Source organism: Manis pentadactyla, chromosome 2 (assembly GCF_030020395.1).
Source record: "Manis pentadactyla isolate mManPen7 chromosome 2, mManPen7.hap1, whole genome shotgun sequence".
In the NCBI taxonomy this organism is placed as follows: domain Eukaryota; kingdom Metazoa; phylum Chordata; class Mammalia; order Pholidota; family Manidae; genus Manis; species Manis pentadactyla.
In genome coordinates, this window is record NC_080020.1 from 152,796,887 (window position 1) to 152,819,495 (window position 22,609).

Genomic DNA, 22,609 nt, shown 5'->3' on the forward strand with positions numbered 1-22,609 from the left:
TCCAGCCTAAGGTGTGGCTCTGTTGCCAGCAATACAGACCTAGAATACATTCTCGACACTCCAAATTAAATTTCCTCCCTCCCTTCCTCCCTTCCTCCCTCCCTTTTCCTCCTTCCTCCCTCCCTACTCTCCTTCCTCCCATCCTTCCTTCCCTGACTCCATCCCCAGAAACTGGTGCAAATAAAAACAAGCGTTGGACCCGGAAGTGTCCAAGCGAACCTCCTATTATGCTTTGCCCTCTAACGTGAGGTAAGGAACTAATTGGTTAATGTTCGCCAAGTCCCAGGACATGCTTGAATAAAAGGGCCCGTATAAGTTCAAAGTATTTGTAATTATGATTATTACTATCATTTATAAGACTTAGCCATAAACCTTTTCATAATAGGATGAAGTCAATACTTTTTAAAAGAGGAAGAAGGACAGGGACTCTATATAAAGCACTGTGGGCGGACTGCCTCTAAGGACAAGAGCTAACTGAAGACAGGTGAGTGTAAGACAGAGGGGCGCAGTTTCTGTCTAGGCTTATTTAGAATGAAAAATCCAGTCTATGGTGGTGGATTGGTAATGAGTATCTTCGGGGCTGAGTAAACAAGAGAGGTTGGAGTCAGAAAAAACTTCAGGGCCTTGTGAGGAAACCCCAAGTTACAAAAGATTATGCAGATGATAGAATGAATTTTTTCCTGTTCATTATGATACTTATAAAAATTCAGGTTTCTTTTAATGCAAGTATATAGTTCTTTTGGGATTTATGGGCATGTGCAAAACAAAGTATAGGAGAAGAGAAATATATGTGCTTTTAGCAGAAGCTGTAATAGGCCAAAAGGGATTTTTTTTTTATGAATCCAAAGCAGAAGAATGGAATGAGGTGTTTGTATTTTGCCAGATGGTGATCTCTCCACCCACACTCCCGCCAACATTCCATTAACCTCATAAACTTTAAGTGATGGTCCTATAATAGTCATATTTGTTCTAGAAGCTGAGACTAAGGCCAACCTGCCTATCAATTTAAGCTTGACAGAGAAAAGGAAAGACAAGCTCCAAGAGGCTTGGATGGGACAGAGAAGCCACGGTGGCTTTGATTTGCTCTGCGTTCAGAATAGGATGTTCCTGGGACAGTCGCCAGCATCAGGAGAGGCACTTTCCTGGAGTTCTCAGCTCTGGGAATCCCAGATGGGCAGAGGGAGGAGAGAGGGAACTCTCTTCTATGTCTCTCTTAGTAAGGAAAGCGTTTGCAGAGTAAAGGCTCACAATCAAACCTCTGAGCTCTTCCTTGCTTGCTATCCAAATTTGGCATGTGTGTATTTTCACAGGCCATGTGAAAATGCAGCTCTGCACAGAGTGAATTTAAAAGGAGCCTTAGATTTCACTCTAAAAAGTTAGATATTTTCAAGAAAACATGATCCCAGTGGCAGAAACATTTTATATTTCTGTGACTGTCTTTGCTATTGTTTTAGTTTAAGGGCTGGTGCCGCATAGCAGTCTGTGAGGCAATGGGCTGGGGTGCGGCTGTGTGTGAGGATGGAGGGAAGGCTAGGACAGCAGGAAGGCATGAGACGATGACGAGATGCTCCTGGAAAGGCCATCAGCCCCCAGGGAGCAAGCAGGAGGGAGAGAGGAGTTAGCAACGATACAAAGTGGAGCGGGAGGCTCACCTGATGCAAACGTGCAGAGCAGTTCTCTCGCTCCAGGATCACGCGGCAGCCACGATGGGGCAGGCCCCCTCTGCCTCCCAGCACCACAGGGGATTAACACAGCACGTTTCAGGCTGGCTGGAGGGCCCTAAGGACCTGGGATGGCTGTGGTTGATGGCAAAATCTAGGGCAGCTTTCGTGGAAAAGGCACAGGAGGTCTACAGGAGAGAACTACGAAAACCCAAGACCTTTATTTCTACCTTTTCTATAAAAATTGTTTAAGGGAGGAAGAAACGGTCCACTATGCTTTACAAATCTAAACAATGCTTTGGGAATTTCAAAGGCTTCAGTGGACAGAGGGTGGGTAGAGCTGCCAGGGACTTGACCTGGCCGTGAGGGGGTGCCCGGCAGGCTGGCTGTCCAGCGTGCTGACACCCCTGTACTGCTCATCACGGCGTTTCTCTCCAGGAAGGGAGAAGAGGGATACACCACAGATACTGGGCTCGTTTTCAAGAGCGCAGGACTGCGTTGGCTTGACATTCTAATAATAGTTTGGAGTTTAGAGAGCCACACGGGCATTAACAGTTGAGTCACAGGTAACTGACAGACACTCCCTGAGCACACACCAGTTGCCTCAATAAGCCCTTCTCTAGAGTACTTTTGCGTCACAGAGTTTGGGTTGCTTCAATTTGCTGTATTTATTTCCATTGTCACTTCTTGCTCTTTCCTGACCTAATTGAAAAAAATGACAGAAGTAACTGTGCTTCTAAGTAATTGCCCTGTGTATTTACATGGGCTGTTTTCATTCAAGTGCTTGCTCAACAGATACTTAGTTCCATGCCTGGAGAATGAGGCAGCTTTCATGTGGCAATAAAAACTAAGTCCTTCCATTTGGGTTTCCAAGAAGGAAGTATTTTTGTTCCTTGGAAAAGGAGCAAAAACAGTAAAATGCCCTGGGTTTAGCCTCTGCATGCAAGCAGTGTTTTTCGGCAGAGTTCTTTCCGTAAAGGCAGTGGGAAGCCTCTGGTAAGATCAGCTTTCACGAGACTGAGTTTTTCCTGTACCTAAGTGGCTCGCATGTCATTCTTTTTCCTGGGACTGAGGGTCCTCTCCCATCCAGTGCTGGGATCTCAGTGAGTGAATAAATGATTCCTTTACATGACTGAACCTAAGTTCCTGCAGACACAGAGAGAATCCAAGTTCCCGTCTCTTTACAGTGTTAGGACTGAGCATGACATTCGCTGCTCAACTAAGGGGAGTCAGGGAGACCATTCCGATGTTGTAGGGAAGAGAAACAAAGAGTGTGGCTGTGTCTGAGGGGCATGTAAACCCCTTGGTATGAGAAAACTCAATTTAAATGACTTCCTTAATACTTCCCCTGCATCTGGAGACATTATCTGTCCCGGGGTGTCTGGAAGGAAGCATCCCTCAGAATAACCTTAAAACCAAAGAGATGAGAAGAGCGCTAGAGAGTGTCCAGTGCCATTTTTATATGCACGTTCCTGCTAGTAACACGAGTAAATGATAGGTAGCCAGGCTCAGCGGCCCGAGGGGAAGGGGCTGGGCCATGCCGCAGTGTGAGGGGCTGCAGGGAGGCGGGGATCCCTGGGGTCAACTGACCACTACTCCAGGAGGCACTAGTGTGTTGGTTTGGTAGCTAGCTGGGGAACCAGGGCCCTTTGTACACATGGAAGGTGATTAGAGGATTGCTTGGGGTGAGAAAGAAAGTACATGAGAGCCACTAGGATAGCAGGTGCTCGGTGGTGACAGGTCGTGAGTTCCTGGTCTAGCGGGCCCCTTATGAGCTCGATCCTGGACCTGCCCATGCTCTGACGTCCTGGGGATCTGACTTTGCTGATGGGAATGGCCTCTCTCTCCTTCCCCCATGGGCTCTGCTCAGGTTTTTCTTGCACAGGAGTTTTACAGAGGGAGAATGGGAACATGGCTCAAGATGGCCATGGGGGTCAGACTCCCAGGCTTGGAGGTCACGGCAGTGGGAACTATCCACCAGCTGCTTCTCCATCCAAAGCAAAGAATTTGCTCCAAGGCACAGAGGAAAGTGTAACCTCTCCTCTAATTTGAAGAAAAAAAGAACTCAAATTAAGAGAAACACTAATACAAAATTCTCCTTCGAGGACTAGCAGTTACCAAAGGGAAGGGGTTGAGATGGCACGTGGGGAGGGAGGGAGAGGGGATTAAAGGCCATTATAATTAACACACATAATGTAGGTGGGGGGCACGGGGAAGGCAGTGTAGCACAGAGAAGACAAGTAATGACTCTATAGCATCTTACTACACTGATGGACAGTGACTGCAATGGGATGTGTGGGGGGAGTTGATAATATGGGTGAATGTAGTAACCATATGTTGCTCATACAAAACCTACATAAAATTGAATATCAATGGTACCTTAATAAAAATATTTTTTTTAAAGAAAAAATATTCTCCTTCGAGAACTATCTTTTGATTTAAAAAAAGCCTGTTGGATAAAGTGTTTGCATCAGAAATGTGCTTTTCAGGATCTGGAGTCAGGGTACTAAGTTCCTCAGAGTCGAGATTCAAAATATCTCGGTTTCTTAAATAATTACCCTGTGGTAACTGGATAATGTGGTGAGTCCCTGTGGGTGAGCAGGAATCTCTTCACTTTTATGCTAATGGAAAGGATGGATGGAGCACATACTTTTTACTTTTTTCATTGATTCCATTAATTACCTTTCTTAGTCCAAACATGGGGAAGCTTGTTCCTTTCTTTTTTTTACACATTTTTATAGAACATTACATGTTGTTATGATGATGACTGATATTTTCACGTCTTCAAGCTAATTTCTGTTTTAATCATTTTAGGACCCATAGCGCCAGACCATCAGTATGTCTATTCTGTGGCTGCTTCTGAGCCTCCTTGCCTTTACTGGTGGGTATATTTCATTTTTCTCAAGTCATCTTGGAGGTAGGAGGGATAAGCATAGGAACAGAAGGATAATCCTGTTATGATAAAATGTTCTATTTCTCCTAAGCTGTCCCACAAAAACTGGAGTTAGTAGTAGTACCTGACAAGTAGCCTCTTTCTGGACACCCCACAAAAGTTGGGGGGGCTCTCCAGACTGTGAGGTAAGCTTCAAACAATGTTGCTTGAGGCAGACTTTGAATATTGATAACATTGATAACTGTGCATTGTTCCTCCATAAAAACTCTTTTATCAAAAAGACTCACTGAATTTATTAATAGACTAGATACTCCCATAGAAGGATTGCGATGGCTTGCTATAACAATAAGACTAATGTAATTCAGATAGGAAACCAGCATCGAGGGGATCAAGGAGATGTGACTAGTTGACCACTGATATAGCTAACCATGGACATAACCACAAACATGACACAGTTGCCATGCTTGAATTTCAGATTTCATCCTAAGGATTCTTGTAGTTGGCGCAAAAAGGGAAAGGATATGGTTTTTGATAAGTAAAAGGAAGAAGCTAGTTTCTCAAGAGACGCAAATATTTTCCTGGATCTATGATCTAAAAACTTGTCAGATTGGTTTTAAACTCATCCATTCATTGACCGACTCTTTCAACAAATATTTAAAAACTCCTAAAAGAAACTTTGGGAATATAGGGGAATCTGAGGAGCAAAAAATATGGTCAGAGAAAGGCTAGAGGACAGAGACTGATGAGTGACCAATTACTATTAAGGGATTTGTCACCGATTACAAAGATAAAAGTACTGATCAAAAAATAAAAAGGGACACCCTGGCTCATTTAATTTTTAGCATACTCATACACAACTAGGTCCTTTCATTTCATTTCTCTCAGGTTATTTATCAAAAGTTAATAAAGTAGAAGTATTTACTCCAAAACACTAGTATTTTCAGATGTTAACCCCATGAGGTTCTCAGAAAGTAGAATCTTAAAATGCATTTACAAAAGCATACAATACACATATGATGATATGCAATAGACATGTTTCCAAAGACCAGAAAATCATTAAGAAAATATAACCTACTTCAGTCAAATAATAAAATAAATAGAAAAGAATAATCTAATGAGAAGTCCTTCAGGCTTGTGATGTTTCTCTCGAGCAGCAATTTTCTGCCACCATAGGTATTTTGTTACTGGCTCAACCACCCTCCTGGTGTGAATTATAACAACCAGAGAATGCCCGCCTCCTCCATAGCCTTTGTGGAATCCCACAGTAGTGAAACAGTGAGACCACTTCTCCCCTTCAGTGACTGGAATGGACCAGTAGGCAAGCAGAGAGATGGAGGGCACAGAGAGAAAGGGGGGAGTGCAGAAAAGGAGCTCCCGGCCCCCCTGCCCAGGCAGCCCTGGTCCCGGGCCTCACTACATCTTCTACCCAGCTTTGCTGTCTCAGACACACATGTAGGAAGAGCACCCAAGGACAGGAGAAGCCACCTCGAAGCCCCAGTTTATGAGCACCGCCTTCACTTGGTGTCTGGGGTAAGATCCCAGGGAGCTTTCATATGTGTTCCTCCAGAGCAAACATAAATGTCTCACCAGACCAGTGAGTCAGGAGTCTCTGCTGAAGTGTGGAGAGATCACAGACGATATGAGAGGAAAACTTGTTTTCAGGGAACGGGTAACCTCACTGACCCAAGAGCACTGGACAGCCCCAGAGCTTTGCATGCTGTAGCAGTTGCTGCAGTTCCTCCTGTCTGCAGGGTAGGAGGTGAGAATGTAGTATCAGAGAGGTTTGCATGGTAATTTCTTTGTGACAATACTGTGAATTTCAAAAGTGTTTCAGTTTCAGAGTGATATTGTTGTTTTTTTATTTTAGCCAAGTTATTTTTCCTAATGCTTCTGCCTTCATGGACAGAAGGATGATCAGAACTATTCTAGTTCAATGCCTTAGGTTGAAATTTTCTCAATTTGTAGACTCATCTGAAAGCAGCAACTGGGGATGCTATGGAAATATCCGAACCTTTGACACCCCCGGGGTGTCTTGCGGGACTGGAAGACTTCAGGGCCTGAACTTCTGTGGTAATTATAAAATTGTCATCCACCTTGCCCTCCCCTGCTTTCTCTTTCTCTTGAATAGTGACTTCCTGTGGCAAAGGTGGCTTCGGCAGGATTTTGACCCTTTCCTTGATACCCCACACCCATGTCTCCCACCCTCCCCACCAGTCTGATCCTCTTGACATAACCTTTTATTTGGGGCCCGCTGTTTCCCACAGCTCCCCCAAGGGTGGGAAGAGCACCAGGTGCGCAGCCCAAAGGCCTTGTCTGAGGTCTGGCTCTGGTTCTTCAACATGTCGAGCTCCTCTGAGCCGCCGTGGAAAGGCAAATAACAGGACTTACTTTACCGTGTCATAAACGCTGGTTGATATGATGTAGATAAAAGTGCTTTTAAAACCATAAAAATTCTTGGTTTTTAGAATTTACCATGAGAAGGTAAGTGGACCAGCCAGATGAATCAGTATTGATTTTCATTTGGCCCTACAGTCTTATTATTTCATAAAAGTTAGAGCTCACTTTAATGTGGAAAGGTAGGTAAAAGAGTGAGCAAACCTGTCAGGGAAGCTTTCTGAGGACTGATAGCTAAGGGGCAGGCACATTTTACTGGCTAACTCTGGGGTGCTTAGGATGGAGCCCCTGGTGTCTGTGCCCATGGAATTTTCCAGGGTGGTCAGAGCAGCCCCTGCAAGCCCAGCCCAGGGGCACTGGCAGCCCCAAAGGACACTGTCTCAGAGGATGCCAGCTCAGACTTAGAGGAGAATCATAATCTGAGGTCTAGGAATGGTCACTAGGGATTTCTAAAATACATTTCTGAAATACAGCCGTCCTAGTCCTAGACTGCTGCCCAGATCTTTGGAGTCTGTTTTCCCTTTCCTTCTGGTCTCCCATTTCAGTGTAAGTCCCACCAAGCCTCCTCTTTCCTTCTGTGTTTGCTTTAGGAGTTCGTGCTTCTGAAAGACTGGCTGAAATAGACATGCCAGTCCTACTGACACATCAACCCATGATACAGACCGTTGGCCAAAAGTACTGCATGGATCCTGCAGTGATCGCTGGTGTCCTATCCAGGGAGTCTCATGGTGGCAATGTTCTGCTCAATGTGGGCAACGTGGACAGTGGAATCGGTGTGGTGCAGGTAACCCTCCATAAGTTATGACATGAGGCCATTGTGCTGCATGGCACAACTCTAAGGGGACACCTTGACATTTATTGTTGTTGATGGTACCCCTGGAGCACAGATGTATAGAGCACAGAGTGAAAGGTGCTCCCTGGAGCTGTGAGAGCCATGACTCTGCCTGAGGGATATGAGCAGCAACATTTCTGCTCTGTTTTGAGCCACTATTTCTTTTCAAAGCAAATGATGCTGCATTTCCAGGATATCATCGATGGTACCCTAGTCTGGATTTCCAATAAGGCAGTTGTGCTCCTAGGAGAAGGATCATAGACTGAATCCTTGCTCTGTTGTTTTGTAACTGTGTGACCTTGGATAAATCATTTAACCTCTCTGGGTCTCAGTTTTCTCACCTATAAAGTGCCCTCCTCATTGTTATGAAGATTCATTGAAATAATGTGAAAAAGTACTTAGTATCTGGTAGATTCTCAACAAATACTGAGTTCCTTTTCCCTTGTCTTCTTCCTACATGAACCTTAGTTCTGAAGATCAAGTTTTATTTTTGCACTAATTGTACTTGGTTTCACTTGTCTGATAAAGACATCCAAGGAATTGGGCACTGACCCTACTGTCAAATTAACTCTGCTCTGGGGGAATCAGTGATGGCAAAGGAGACAACGAGGCTGTGAGTTTTTTCTGTTGCATTTCACACTGGTATTGGAGTTGTTGAGAAAACTATAAGTACTGTGGTCATCTTTAAACTCTAAGAAAATTTATTCCTCGATGATCTTCAAATTGGCTTCCCATTAGTACTTAGTATGCATTACCTAAATTGTAATTAAAAACTGCATTAAATTAATAATTTGTTAAGTGTAAATTATATAGTATCACAAAAAATTTAAAAGCACTTTCAAATACTTTATGTTATTTTGATTTGGGAACCCAGCCAACAACCTGATAAGATGGGGTGTGGGAGAAGGATGTAATCCATCCTTTACAAGAGAGGAAGTGCATTTAGGAGGAGACTGCAGCCAAGAATGGGGAACAAGCACAACACTGGCCATGTGAGCACCAGAGTCATTTTTTGCTGCCCTGTTTGGCCTCTTTTGTGAAATCTCATTCTTGGGAAAAGGATGAGTCTGTCTCCTTTGAAGATGAAGAAAAAACTCCCCAGAGTCAGACTTTTCTCCCAAATATGGTGAAACCTATCTGGGATGAGAATCTACAAGATACTAAAGGCATATAGGAAGTTAGAAGTGTCTTTAGGCTTTCAGATTATTTGGAAGGAGAACTACAAGTACAGATGGAAAACTCCTTTGTGACTTGTTTGAAGAGTTTGCATGTGCAGCACCAAGACGGGGGCATCAGGCTTGTACCTACGCTGCCTCTGTCCCCTTTGACTTCTGACACCGCCTCTCTCCATTACACGGAAGCAGCCATGAAATGTCTGACTGTCCCTTCCTTTGCCCAAAGCTTGTAGCCTTACTTTTTATCCCCAGGGAGATTAGAGGTGACACTGGTTCCAGCAAAGGTGGAGAGAAAAAGGAGGGAAATGAAAAGGTAAAGCTCACCCTGTGGAGCTGCGTCACCCCTCACCTGGCTCACCTGCCATGTTCTCTGTGTCCCTCTCCCTAGGAGCCTGCCCTTTATGCTCCTACAAGCTGGATCAGCGAGTCCCAGATTTTCCAGATAACTGAGGTTCTGACTGTAAAAATCAAAGAAATCCAGAGGAAGTTCCCAGCCTGGTCCCCTGACCAGTGCCTGAGAGGTAGGTATAACCCAAGTGGCAGTGGTTTCACAACATGGAAACAGCAGGGACAGAAGAAATACATTGTACCAGATTCCCCCAAACCTCAGCTGCCTCTTGATAGGTAATGAAGAAAGAGAATCTAAGTTAACTGTTGAGCATGCAGAAGCAGTGACGGGCTGTGGGGTCAGTACTAACCAATCTCACAAATTCCAGGTGGACTCTGTGCCTATGTGGGAGGTGCTGGTTACATCAGAAGCAGCCAGGACCTGAGCTGCGACTTCTGCAATGATGTCCTTGCACGAGCCAAGTACTTCAAGAGACACGGCTTCTAATGCTTCGATCAAACCCAAATCATCACACAGGAGGCCCCTATGAGTCCACAGATAAAACTAGCTAATGGGGCTTGTAGCTGTGAATCTGAGTTTGACCTGAAGGCCATTAATATAACATGAATCACATTAAAAGAAGAATTATTTTCTGCATTTTTTAGTCAGTTGTGTGTGTGGATAAATTAAAGGCTGTGTCTTTTTAAGGGTATTTCCATGGAAGTTAGCTGTAATGTAGATTTCCATTAAATAAATCCTATACCTCACTGACTAACACTGCCATATTTAGCGAATAAAAATACAGGAAGTCCAGTTAAATTTGAATTCCAGATAAATGACAAATAAATTTCTTAGCATAAATCCCATGCCCTATTTGGAACATATCTATATTTAAAAATTATTCATTGCTTATCCAGATTTAACTGGGCACATGGTATTTTATTGGGCCATTCTATCATTGATTTCTTTGGTAAAAATCATATGTAGAGAAAAAAGAAATTTCATGCCCAAGATTTTCAACTCCCCCGATTCTAATATTGCCTATTGTATACATAAAAGAGCCTGCTTCATACCCGTGTGCAGCAGTATGCTTACCAGTGATAGAGCCGCCAGGAGCGAACTGTCAGCCCGCGAAGTACCAGCCTAGGGGAGGGGTGGAGAGGAAACGCACAAGCTCCTGGACGCAGTTGGCTGGGTGTCCGCAGTCACCATAGAGACCTGCTCGCAGAATTCCTCCTGGTGGTAGGGGCGGGAAGGGGGGAGCGATGGGAGCGGAGGAGAGAGGAAGCAGGAGGGGGAGCCACAGAGCCCCGGTGCTAGGAAGGGGGAAGAGCAGAGGCTGTAGTTGGGCCAGAGATGGAAACGGGCTTGACGCTTGTACATAGCCAGGTGATTGCCGGGAGAATAAAACTTGGTATGAGCCCCTTTTAACCCTAGCACTCCATTGTCATTATTCTGTCTCATAGAATTCATAGTGAACTTGCCGGGAGCAGGGAACCCCCTCCTCCCGGAGCAACATCATAATTTAAAATTTTAATCGAGAACTTTTGATGAGAAAAAGGCTAAGAGAGTGGCCAGCCCCACCTGCAGGGTGGCATTATCTTAACCCGAGGACAGTCTCCCTGCCATCTAAGTTTACCTCTTCCTTTCCTGGACCACAGAATCTCTTCCTACACCCAGGCTTCCCCAGCTCAGCTAAACTATCCCCTTGTTTGGGTCCCTCAAGAGCCAAGCCATGGGATGGCGACTCATCAGTTGGAGCTGCCCTCAAAGACCCTGACCATGCACTATCCTGGTAAACTAGTTAATTAAAGAGGTTGTATTCCATAAAAGTAATTAATGTCCCATCCTATCAAAGGTATGATATCAGCACTTTACAGAGAGTCATTCTGGAACAGTTATCATTTCAAGCAGAGCTTTTTTAAACAACTGCTATGTGCTCAGCCCTATAAGAGGCACCATATCAGAGTCCGCCCTCAGGAACTGTGAAATCATAAAATTTAGTTGGGGATGGCAGGCAATTACACTTGTGCCCAAGGTACAGACACGGTGGGGGCTCACCCTTTGGGTCAGGGGCCCATGGAAACTGCTCATGACCACTGGTGTCTGGGAGCCAGTGTCCCAGAATAAGTCTTAATCGCATCAAAGGTTGTTTTTTATTTTTGAAGTACAAGGTTTTCATCAGAACACCACAGATTTCTTCCTAGAGATTGTGAATTGTGAGCATTATGCAAAACGGTTCTGTCCCAGAGCAGACACTATACAAACACAGTTTACAATGTGGTGTGTGGTGACCTAATATCACTTTACTTTCTTGAATAACCTTTGTTTTCCATGGAATTAATAATTAATAATCACCCTTTGTTTGCTTGATGCCTTAGTTTTGTCTATGCTTATCACTAACTCAACTCTAAACTAACTCAACTCCTTTCAGAGAGTCTTTCTGAAGCCTCTGACCTGCTCCTATCTGAGGTAAATCAGAAGGCATCCTGCGATGCCCTTTACCCTCAGTCCTTTGCAGCTGGTGTATGTTGCTCCTTACATCTTGCACATCCTTCTTTCTAGCTACTCCTTTGTTTTGATGGAGCACATCCTCCATCAGCTTCCTAAGAACAATTAGTAGGAGGTAAATTTTTTTTAGACCTTTCGTATCTGGGTATCATTTTTTCTACTCACATGAATTGTTGATTTGGCTTGGTACAACATTCTAGTTTTGAAATAATTTTCCTTTAAACTTTCGAAGGCATTGCTCCTTGGTCTTCTGGCTTCTAGGGTTACTCTTGAAAAGCCTAAGGTCATTTAGATTTTAATCCTTTGTATATGATATATCCCTTCCTCCCTTCTAGAAACTCTTTGCTTCCCCACTGCCGAGATAGGATTTTACTGTCTTACCATTTGTTTTATCAGTGACTGCTTATCTCTCTGTTTTCCAGCTTTCACAATTTTGTTACTTTTATCTATCAGAGTCTAGGAATTTCTCCAAGGACTAGGAATGTTCAACCAGAATTTCTGCTCTGCCTCTACATCATACATACTTACAGCAAAGTTGGTAGATTCTTCATCCTGTTGATTTAAGCCTTTCTAATAAAAAATCCTTAATGGTAGCTTTAATGGAATTTTGCAAGGAGCAAAATTATATGCATGTGTTCAAACACCATCCTTACCTGGACCTAGCTTTTGACCCACTACATAATGACATTTTGACTAAAAGTTGAACAGGACATAATAGGAACAAGCATATTAGGCTTTAGGGAAAATATAACCAAAGGCATGGTAGCCTGAAAAGCTTTGTGCTTCTTGAAAAAATGTAGGTGACTGCATATTGCTAGAGCCTGAATTGCAAAAACAGGGAATTCTGGGAGATGGGAATGGACAGTTCAGTAGGAGCCAGATTATGAACAAGAACCATAGAATTTGTTCCAAAGGTAAAAGGAATCACTGAAGGATTTCAAGCCTAGGATATGATCAGAAATGCATGTTGGAAAAATCACTCCTATAACTGGGGGAGGGCAGATAGCAGAGACACAAGCCTGAAGGCATGAAGATGAGTGAGGAGGCTGTTCTTTACAGGGCTTGAACCAGGAAATAGCAGAGGAAACAGAGAGGAGGATGTGAGTTTGAAAGAGACTTAGGAGATAGCATTGACATATTGGTGATTGATTGGGTGACAGCTCCTAAAAGTGCACCATCTGATTACCTACAGAATTATTTTTTTCTACTCCAAGGAACTTTTATTTCTGTTGGTGTGAAATCTGAAAAAAAGTTGAGCATTCTGTTGAGAGTCTAGGGTTTTCTCTGTGGATCAAGAATTTTCAACCAGAATTCCTGGTTTCTGCTGTTCATATGATACCTAGAATGTGGTTGTAGACTCAAGTAGACCGACAGTGTGGCAAACAGACTCTAAGATGCCCTCTATGATCCCCTCTGGTTAGTGTTCATACTCCCATATAATTCCCTCCCCTTGACTGTGGGTGGGAATTATAACCTTTTTTGAATATGGCAAAGATAATGAGATGTCACTTCTGTGATTGCATTACATCAGATTGTAACTTCTGTCTTGCTAGCAAACTCTGTCCCTGATGGCTTTGATGAAATAATTTGCCATCTTAGGAAAGCCTGTGTGGCAAAGAACTGAGGGAATCCTCTGGCCAATAGCCAACTAGGAACTGAGTCCTTCATCGCAACAACTCAAAAGGAACTGAATCCTACCAGCAATCACATGAGTGAACTGTGAAGCTTCCACAGTTGAGCTTTCAGATGAAACTCCAGCCCCGGCTGACACCTTGTTTGCAGCCTTATGAGAGACACTGAAGCAGAGGATCCAGCTGAGCTCTGCCTCATTCCTGACTCAGAAACCATGAGATAATAAATCCATTTGTTTTAAGCCACTAAGTTTGTGGTACTTTGTTACACCATAATAGATAACTAATACCATCACTATCAAAATAGTGTCCAGTCTTCCCTACCTCTAAACAAACCTGGTTATATTTTGGAATATTAATCAGTTTGCAGAATCAAGTAGATTACCTGATTAGATAAATATAACTGCTTCCCAAACAAAAAAAATCAATTGTCTTTTATTTTGAAAATTTTCTGTAATTCTCCCTCTATATTTTTATCCAAGTAATATAAACACCTAGAAAGAAAATAGAATTTTCAATAATTCTATTAACTCTATGTCATTTCTATATATTTTTACTAATTCTATATAATTCTATGAAAATTATAAAAAGCAGAAGCCCAACAAGAGGATATAACCATTATAGATATCTATGCACTCAATATAGAAGCACCTAAATATGTAAAACAAATAGTAACAGAATTAAAGGGAATAATAGACTGCAGTACATTTATATTAGGAGACTTTAACACACCACTCACATCAGTAGACAGATCAACCAGACAGAAAATAAGTAAGGAAACAGAGGGACTGAACAATACATTAGATCAGATGGACTTAAAGATATCTACAGAACATTCCACCCAAAAGTAGCAGGATACACATTCTTCTCAAGTGAGCATAAAATGTTTTCCAGAACAGATCACATACTAGGCCACAAAAAAGAGCCTCAAATTCAAAAAGACTGAAATTTTATCAAGCAGATTCTCAGACCACAATGGTATGAAACTAGAAATAAATTACACACACACACACACACACACACACACACACACACACACACACACAAAGCAGAAGCATCTCTACTTCATCCTTCTCACACATCTTTGAAGCAGCAAAATTTGTTTTTTATTGTTTCACTGTATTTAATTATGTTATATGAATGTATTGTTATTTAATAAATTTCCTAATACAAGTTTATATCGTTGACATTCTTCTCCACTCCTACATTTCATAATGGAAATTTTCAAACATACCAGAAAGTTAAAAGTTTTTATAGTGAGTACTCATATACCCACCACCTAGATTCTACCCCTTAACCTTTTGCTATATGTGCCTTATCACGTATCTATTCACCTCTTTATCCTCCATCCACCCATCAATACATCTTTTTTTTTTTTTCAGTCATTTCAGACTAATTTGCAGACATGATTGGCGGGAGCCATGCTACTCAAGCTGTGTAGCAAAACTCAGGCTGGAGGAAGGCCCCTGCAGCAGGGGCCTTCACAGCTGGCTCCCCTTATTACCCACCTTGATTTTGTTTTTCTCCATTATACTACTGGCTTTGCTTTTGCTTGCATTTTTGCCAAGGGTTAAGCTAACCTTTGATAAGCAGCACGGAAAGGAGGAGAACATAAATTTCCCAGACGCTTTTCATGACAGTGCTCCTGAAGAATGGAACACGCAGGGGCCAGATGGCGATCTTGGCATGGAATACCAAAACCTGCAGGTAGTTAGTCAAACATTGACTACCCCATCTCCACCTAAGTGGGAATGCCCCCCTTGTTTGCAATGCTAGTGAAATTAGTGATGAAGAGTTATAAAGGAAAATTAAGGAAATAGTTATGAGAGATTGCTGAATGGAATAACCCTGCCTGACACTTAATCCATCTTCTCCTGTTTTCTTCCATCTGCTACTTCTATAGCTTCTCTTCTTCCTTCCTATTTTCAGCCCTTTACTAGAATTCGTGCCTCATACGTGAAATTACCAAGTACCATAACTCTTCTGAGTGGTAAAGATACCTCAAGACAAGTGCTGGGCATAGAAGCCACAGGGCATAAATCTGCAAAGAAGTGAAAAACTAACCTTTTCGAAGAACATTACTTCTCTCTCACTTACCAGCTTTACATCTCCCTGTGTGGCCCCAGAAGATGACTGGTTAGCCAGAGATGGGTAAGATTCCTCAAGGGAGGAACAACCTAAGACAGGCACAGTTGCAGGGGGCCATCAGGTGAGACACTGGGGGCCAACAGAGGTGAGGCTTAGAACCTCACCCCCCGAGTTGTGAGAGAAATCTTCTACACCCATGGATGTTTTGTTGCCCTTGTCTAACTTGGGTTAATACCTAGTCTATAGGCACAGACCTGATCATCTACACTTGCCTTCTTACAGCACTAAATCATGCTTTCTGTCTTTATCTTGCATCTACGTGCTACTTCAGCATTTTATTAAAAAAAATAAACGTAAGGAGGAAATGTGGGATTCGCATATAAAGGTATCCACTCAAAGGGAAGAGAAATATGGATAAGATAAAGAAAGTTATTTTGCTGCCTACTGTGCCCTATGAAGGGGTGTATGATGAAGATATGAATTTATGGTTTTCAATTGATTATAAATGTATTAAAGCTTCTAGAAATACAGATGATAATACCTGCCTAGCTAACTGTAGCAGTGGGTAACCTATTTTTCACCCTGAGCTGATAGACTCCATAGTTACTGCTACATGCTGCATGTTTCTGCGGTCACATGTATTACATAGAAACCACTTTGCATAGAAACGAGAAACACAATAGAGTACATGTTGCTAAGAAAAGTTTAGGTCAAGGAACAGAGAAAGGTCACCTGTCTGACACTTGGCTAACCATGTATAGATTAGAAAGAAACAGAAAGAAAAAAGCTTGCCTATACTTATTAATCAAAAGAACAAATAAAAAATAATCATATCCTTCTGCAAAATGGTATAAAGAAAGATGTCATCAGCACTTTGTCGAGAGACCAACTCCAACTGACTCCGCGTCCTGTCTCTCTGTGCGCCGACTCCGTCCTGCACCTTCGGGCATCCCACCCCTCGGCTGGAGCTGGACTCCGGCACATCATTACACTACCTCCCAAATATGTCAGTAATATGATTAACAGTAACAGGAATTCAACATTTATTCATGGCTCTTTATTGTTGTTATTCTTTTGAAGTCAGATTTACACACAATGAAATGCATAAATCTTAAGTGTACCATTTGCTGAGTTCCAAAAAATGGATACTGCTATACAACTTAAATCCTGGCCCAGGTACAGAGCACTGCCATCACTCCGGAAAGTTCTCTCATACCCTTTCCCAATTAATATCCTGCCAAGGGAACTAATGCTCAGATTCTTCATAACACAGATGAATTTTTCTTCTGTCCTAGAATTTCACTTAAATGGAATACATACTACCCATTCTTTTTATATAATGCTGCTTTCACTCAGCAAAATATTTTCAAAATTCCTCTATAGTCTTGTGTTTGCCAGTAATCTGTAGCTTTTTATTATTAATTAATATTCTAACCACAAATGGTTTATGCATTCTATTGATGGTCACCTGGGTTGTTCCTAGTTTGGGGCTATTATGGAATAAAGTTGCTATGAACATTCTTGCACAATTCTTTTTGTGATTCTGTCTTTTTCACATCTCTTGGGTAAATACCTAGGAGTGGAATTTGGGGTTCAAGAGATTATTTTTAATTTAATTAAGGGAAAAATTTAATAATTTCCTTTGTAGTCCTTCTGATGGTGAATTCCTTTATGCTAAATAATATGTTTTTCCCACTTTTAGTTTTAGATTTAAAAATTTTCCCAGAACTCAGGAATCAGAATTATATTAATTCATAAATATTGGTTCATGACATTCACTCATCAAATAGTCCAAATATGGCCTGATTTTATTGTTATAGTTACATATTGTTATATGTAGTTAATTATACAGTTAGGTATTTTTAGCAATTTAATAATAACATAGACTCCCCTCTGGCCCCCAAATAAAAACTAGGATTTTGACAATAAATATGCTACATCTAAATATATTTTTCCCTCTCCTCCACCATTGCAGCTTCTCATCCCAGGATAACTATCAGCATGAATCTTGTCTTCATCATTTCCTTGCTTTCTTTTATATATAATTTCTCATTCTCATTTCAGTTTTTAGCTTTATAAAAAGAATATAATGGGGAGAAAACCACATGATCTTCTCAGTTGATGCATTTCAGAAAATTCAACAGCCTTTTATGATTAAAAACACTCAACAAACTAAGAACAGAAGAAAATTGCCTCAATATAATAAGGGCCACATATGAAAAATCCATAGCTATCAACATACTCAATGTTGAAAAACTGAAAGTTTTCCCTCTAAGGTCAGAAATAAGACAAAGATGCCTGCTTTTGCCACTTTTATTCAACATAGTAATATAAGTTCTAGCCAGAGCAATTAGGCAAGGAAAAGAAATAAAAGGCATCTAAATTGTGAGGGAAGAAGTAATATTATTTCTGTTTGCAGATGATATGATATTATACACAGAAAGCTCTAAAGATTCCTCCCACTCAAACACACCAAAAAACCTGTTAGGACTAATAAATGAATTCACTAAAGTTTTGCATTTCAGAATCAACATGTAAAAATCAGTTGCATTTCTATGCATCACCAACAAAAATGAATTATCCAGAAAGGAAATGAAGGAAACAGTTCCATTTATCATACCATCAAAAAGAATAAAATACTAAGGAATAAACTTAATCAATGAGGCAAGTTCACTAAAACTATAAAACATTGTATGCAAAGTCTTGTTGAAAGAAATTAATGAAGCCACAAGTTAATGGAAAGACATCCTATGGTCATAGATTAGAAAATTTAATATTGTTATGTCAATAGTACCCAAAGTGATCTACAGATTCATTGCAACCCCTATCAAAAACCTAGTAACATTTTTTGTAGAAATAAAAAACCCATTTAAAAAATCAAATGGAATCTCAAGGGACCCTGAATAGCCAAAACAATATTGAAAAAGAAGAACAAAGTTGAAGGTCTCCCATTTCCTTTTTTCAAAACTTACTGCAAAGCTACAGCAATCAGATCAGTGTGGTACAGGCATAAAGAAGATACATAGACAAATGGAATATAATAGTTCAAAAATAAAACCTTTGCACTTCTGGTCAAATAATTTTTAACAAGGGTACCAAGACTATTCCGTAGTCTTTTCAACAAATGGTGCTGGGAGAACTGAATATCCACATGCAAAAAAATGAAGCTGGACTCCTACCTTACACCATGTATAAAAATTTACTAGAAATGGATCAAAATTTAAACCTAAGAGCTAAAACTATAAAACTCTTAGAGAAAAAGATAAGGAAAAATCTTCACAGTATTGAATATGACAATGAATTGTTGGATCTGACACCAAAAGTACAGGTAACAAAAGAAAAATAAGTTGGACTTCAAAGTTAGATATGTTATGCACCAAAAGATACTATCAATAGACTAAAAAGTCCACAGAATGGGAAAAATATTAACAAATCACATATCTGATAAGGAATTAATACCCAGAATATATGGAAAACTCCTAAAACTCAAAAACAAAAAACTAAACAATCTGATTCAAAAATGGACAAAGGACTTGAATAGACAGTTTTCTGAGGAAGATATACAAATGGTCACTAAGCACATGAAAAGATGTTCAACATCACTGTCATTAGGGAAATGCAAATCAAAATCACAATAAGATATACCTCATACCTATTAGGATGACTCCTAAAACTCAACAAAATAACAAACATCAACCCAATTGAAAAATGGACCAAGGTCTTATTTAGACATTTCTCCAAAGAATATATACAGATGGCTAATAAGCCATCTATCAATAATCAAGGGACGAAAGTTGAAATTTGTTTACTAAGAAGGTAGACCTATTAATTTCTCTCTGTAGTTCTATCAAATTTCACAATATAATTTGAGGCTATTTTATTAGGTGCTTACATGTTTAACATGGTTACATCTTATTAATGAACTGAATCTTTGTCATTCATGTAGTGTTTCCATTTCTACTAATGTGTTTTATCTTCAGGCCATTTCTCTGATATAATATAGTCATACCAGTTTTATTTTAGTTAATATTTGCAATAAATGTAGTTTTCATCCCTTTACCTTCAATATTTGCATATCCTTAGACTTTAAGTTTATCTTTTGTGAATAGGATTCATTTACATTTTTTTTAAATGTCTAACTTGTCAATAAACTCAATGAATGAATGGCGGGGCTTATTTTATTTTTATTATAATTAATCATGAATTTGGGTCTACTTTTATCATCTTAATTCATTATTTTGGTTTGCCTACTCATTTTATGTTTCTTTTTAACTCTTTCCTGCAATTTAAAAATTCATATTTCTCTCTCTCCCTAAACAAGAAAGAAATTAACATAGTCTCACATTCTTTGGTCTCTCCCTATTGCAACCCTATTAAGTTGGTTTTTTCTAGGTTTTTGGTTCTGGGTTATTATGGATTTATTATTACTCTTTTTTTTTTTTTTATTGAAGGGTAGTTGACAACAGTATTGCATTACATTAGTTTCAGGTGTACAACACAGTGATTCAACATTTATATACATGATAATTCTAGGTACCAGGTATCACCATACCAAGTTGTTACAATATTTTGACTATATTCCTTATGCTATACATTACATCCCGGTTACTTATTTATTTTACAATTGGAAGTGTGTTTAAATATATATATATATATATATATATATATATTTTGTGAGGGCATCTCTCATATTTATTGATCAAATAGTTGTTAACCACAATAAATTTCTGTATGGGGGGTCAATACTCAATGCACAATCATTAATCCACCCCAAGCCTAATTTTCGTCAGTCTCCAATCTTCTAATGCATAACGAACAAATTCTTACATGGAGTACAAATTCTTACATAGTGAATAAGTTACATGGTGAACAGTGCAAGGGCAGTCATCACAGAAGCTTTCGGTTTTGTTCATGCATTATGAACTATACACAGTCAGTTAAAATATGACTATTCATTTGATTTTTAAACTTGATTTATATGTGGATACCACATTTCTCTATTATTATTATTTTTAATAAAATGCTGAAGTGGTAGGTAGATACGAGATAAAGGTAGAAAACAGAGTTTAGTGTTGTAAGAGAGCACATGTAGATGATCAGGTGTGTGCCTGTAGACTATGTGTTAATCCGAGCTAGACGAGGGCAATAAACATCCATGTATGCAGAAGATTTCTCTCAGAACATGAGGGGGGAGGTTCTAAGCCTCACCTCTGCTGCTCCCCATTTTCTCACCAGATGGCCCCCTGCGACTGTGCCTGTCTTAGGTTGTTCCTCCCTTGAGGAATCTTACCCGTCTCTGGCTAACCAGTCATCTTCCGGGGCCATACAGGGAAATGTTAAGTTGGTAAGTGAGAGAGAAGCCTTATTGTTTGAAAAGGTTAGCTTTTTACTTCTTTGCATATTTATGCCCTGTGGCTTCTATGCCCAGCATTTGTCTTGAGGTGTCTTTACCACTTGGAAGAATTATGATATTCGTTAAATTCGACATGTGGCACGAGTTCTATTTAAAGGTTGTGATTAGGTAGGAAGAAGAAAAGCTATAGAAGTAGCAGGCAGAAGAAAACCTGGGAAGATTGATTATTTCTTTGACATATCTTCTTGTAGAGTAACTTCAGCATGGATAGGTTTTAAACTACTAATTAAATTGTGCACACACATTAACATAATAGGAATATAGTTACCTAACCAAAGCATACCTGTAATTACCAGCCATCTCCAGTGAAACCAAGAAAACCAGTTAGGCACCTTAGACATTTGTGAAAACTTATCTATGATATGGTGGATATTGTCCAACTGAACTTAAACAGTCTGAGAGAATTCAGATAAACTAGAACAACCCATTCCTGGGGACTGTTCATATCCCGTATGTTCTTTTAACGATAAATAGTCTGTGGTTGTAAGATTTTGGAGCGCTACAATTTGCACTTCTCCTAATTCTTGGTTGAGTTCCAACAGTATAGATCCAGTCAAATTTTTGTTTTACTGTATGCACAGGCCAGCTTAGATATCTCCTTCATCATTCCCATGGCAAGTCCAGGAACTGGTGGGATGAGTGCATCTACACCTGTGACAGTGCGTGGATCTTTGTTGGAATTTTTTTTTTTTTTTTGCTGATCATCTTCTGTCATGAGTCTTCCCGAGAGTGCTGATGTTGGAAGTTCTTTTTCATATCGTATCTTAGTTCATTTTCGGGGCAGCCAAATTAGGCTTTGATCCTCTGTATTACTCTTTTTTTAAAGGCAAAAATTATCAACCTAAATAAGGAGATAAAGTACAAATTACCAGAAATTCAGCTTGTTTGGGAAATAGCAGAGGAATTGCAATTCAGAAACACATGCTGTAGCAAGCTACAAGTGAGTCTGCTGAGGGTTTGGGGCAGGCTGTATTTATGAGAAAGGAGTGCAAAAAAGGGGGAGTACAGCCAGAGTCCCGCCAGTAAGTTCATTGGCTTAGGACGGGGAGAAATCTTAGCAGATATTCGTTGTTTAGGAGGATAGCTCAGTCTTCTGTAAATCAAACATTTATGGAAAATAAGTCTCTCAGTTCTTAAGTTCCTTCTTCTGAGGGCATGTCTTGCCTAAGAGTTTCAGCCCTGGGCAAGTTTACCATGGATTTGGTGAGACTGAGAAATAACAACAGAAGTTCTTGGGATAAAAGACTGTATACCTGAATCCAAGCATATATGGTCAATTAATACATGATAAAGGAGCCATGGACATAGAGTGGAGAAATGATAGCCTCTTCAACAACTGGTGTTGGCAAAACTGGACAGCTACATGCAAAAGAATGAAACTGGGTTATTGTCTAACCCCATACACAAAAGTAAACTCAAAATGGATCAAAGACCTGAATGTAAGTCATGAAACCATAAAACTCTTAGAAGAAAACATAAGCAAAAATCTCTTGAATATCAACACGAGCAACATTTTCCTGAACACATCTCCTTGGGCAAGGGAAACAAAAGCAAAAATGAACAAATGGGACTACATCAAACTAAAAAGCTTCTGTACAGCAAAGAATACCATCAAGAGAATAAAAAGGCATCCTATGGTTTGAGAGAATATATTCATAAATGACATAACTGACAAGGGGTTAA

At 40.3% G+C, this 22,609-nt stretch overlaps 1 protein-coding gene across 2 annotated transcripts; it reads left to right on the forward strand.

The window, feature by feature from the left end:
* The first annotated feature begins 421 nt into the window (after positions 1-421).
* LYG1 (lysozyme g1) lies at positions 422-9,940 on the forward strand. Of its 2 annotated transcripts, XM_057497564.1 has the most exons (7): positions 466-484; positions 2,100-2,227; positions 4,476-4,542; positions 6,520-6,624; positions 7,539-7,732; positions 9,344-9,476; positions 9,672-9,940. In XM_057497564.1, the coding sequence occupies exons 3-7, from the start codon at positions 4,500-4,502 to the stop codon at positions 9,788-9,790; spliced, it is 594 nt and encodes a 197-aa protein (XP_057353547.1). In that variant the 5' UTR covers positions 466-484; positions 2,100-2,227; positions 4,476-4,499; the 3' UTR covers positions 9,791-9,940. The 2 variants fall into 2 exon arrangements, with proteins under 2 accessions (XP_036735840.2, XP_057353547.1); XM_036879945.2 differs by lacking the exon at positions 2,100-2,227 and having other exon boundaries at positions 422-484.
* The last annotated feature ends 12,669 nt before the right edge of the window (positions 9,941-22,609 follow it).

Coding starts and splice junctions, on each gene's coding strand:
- LYG1 (XM_036879945.2), top strand. CDS start 4,500: ATGTCTATTCTGTGGCTGCTTCTGAGCCTCCTTGCCTTTACTG. Junction 7,733..9,343: donor GTGGAATCGGTGTGGTGCAG/GTAACCCTCCAT, acceptor CCCTCTCCCTAG/GAGCCTGCCCTTTATGCTCC. Junction 9,477..9,671: donor CCCTGACCAGTGCCTGAGAG/GTAGGTATAACC, acceptor CACAAATTCCAG/GTGGACTCTGTGCCTATGTG.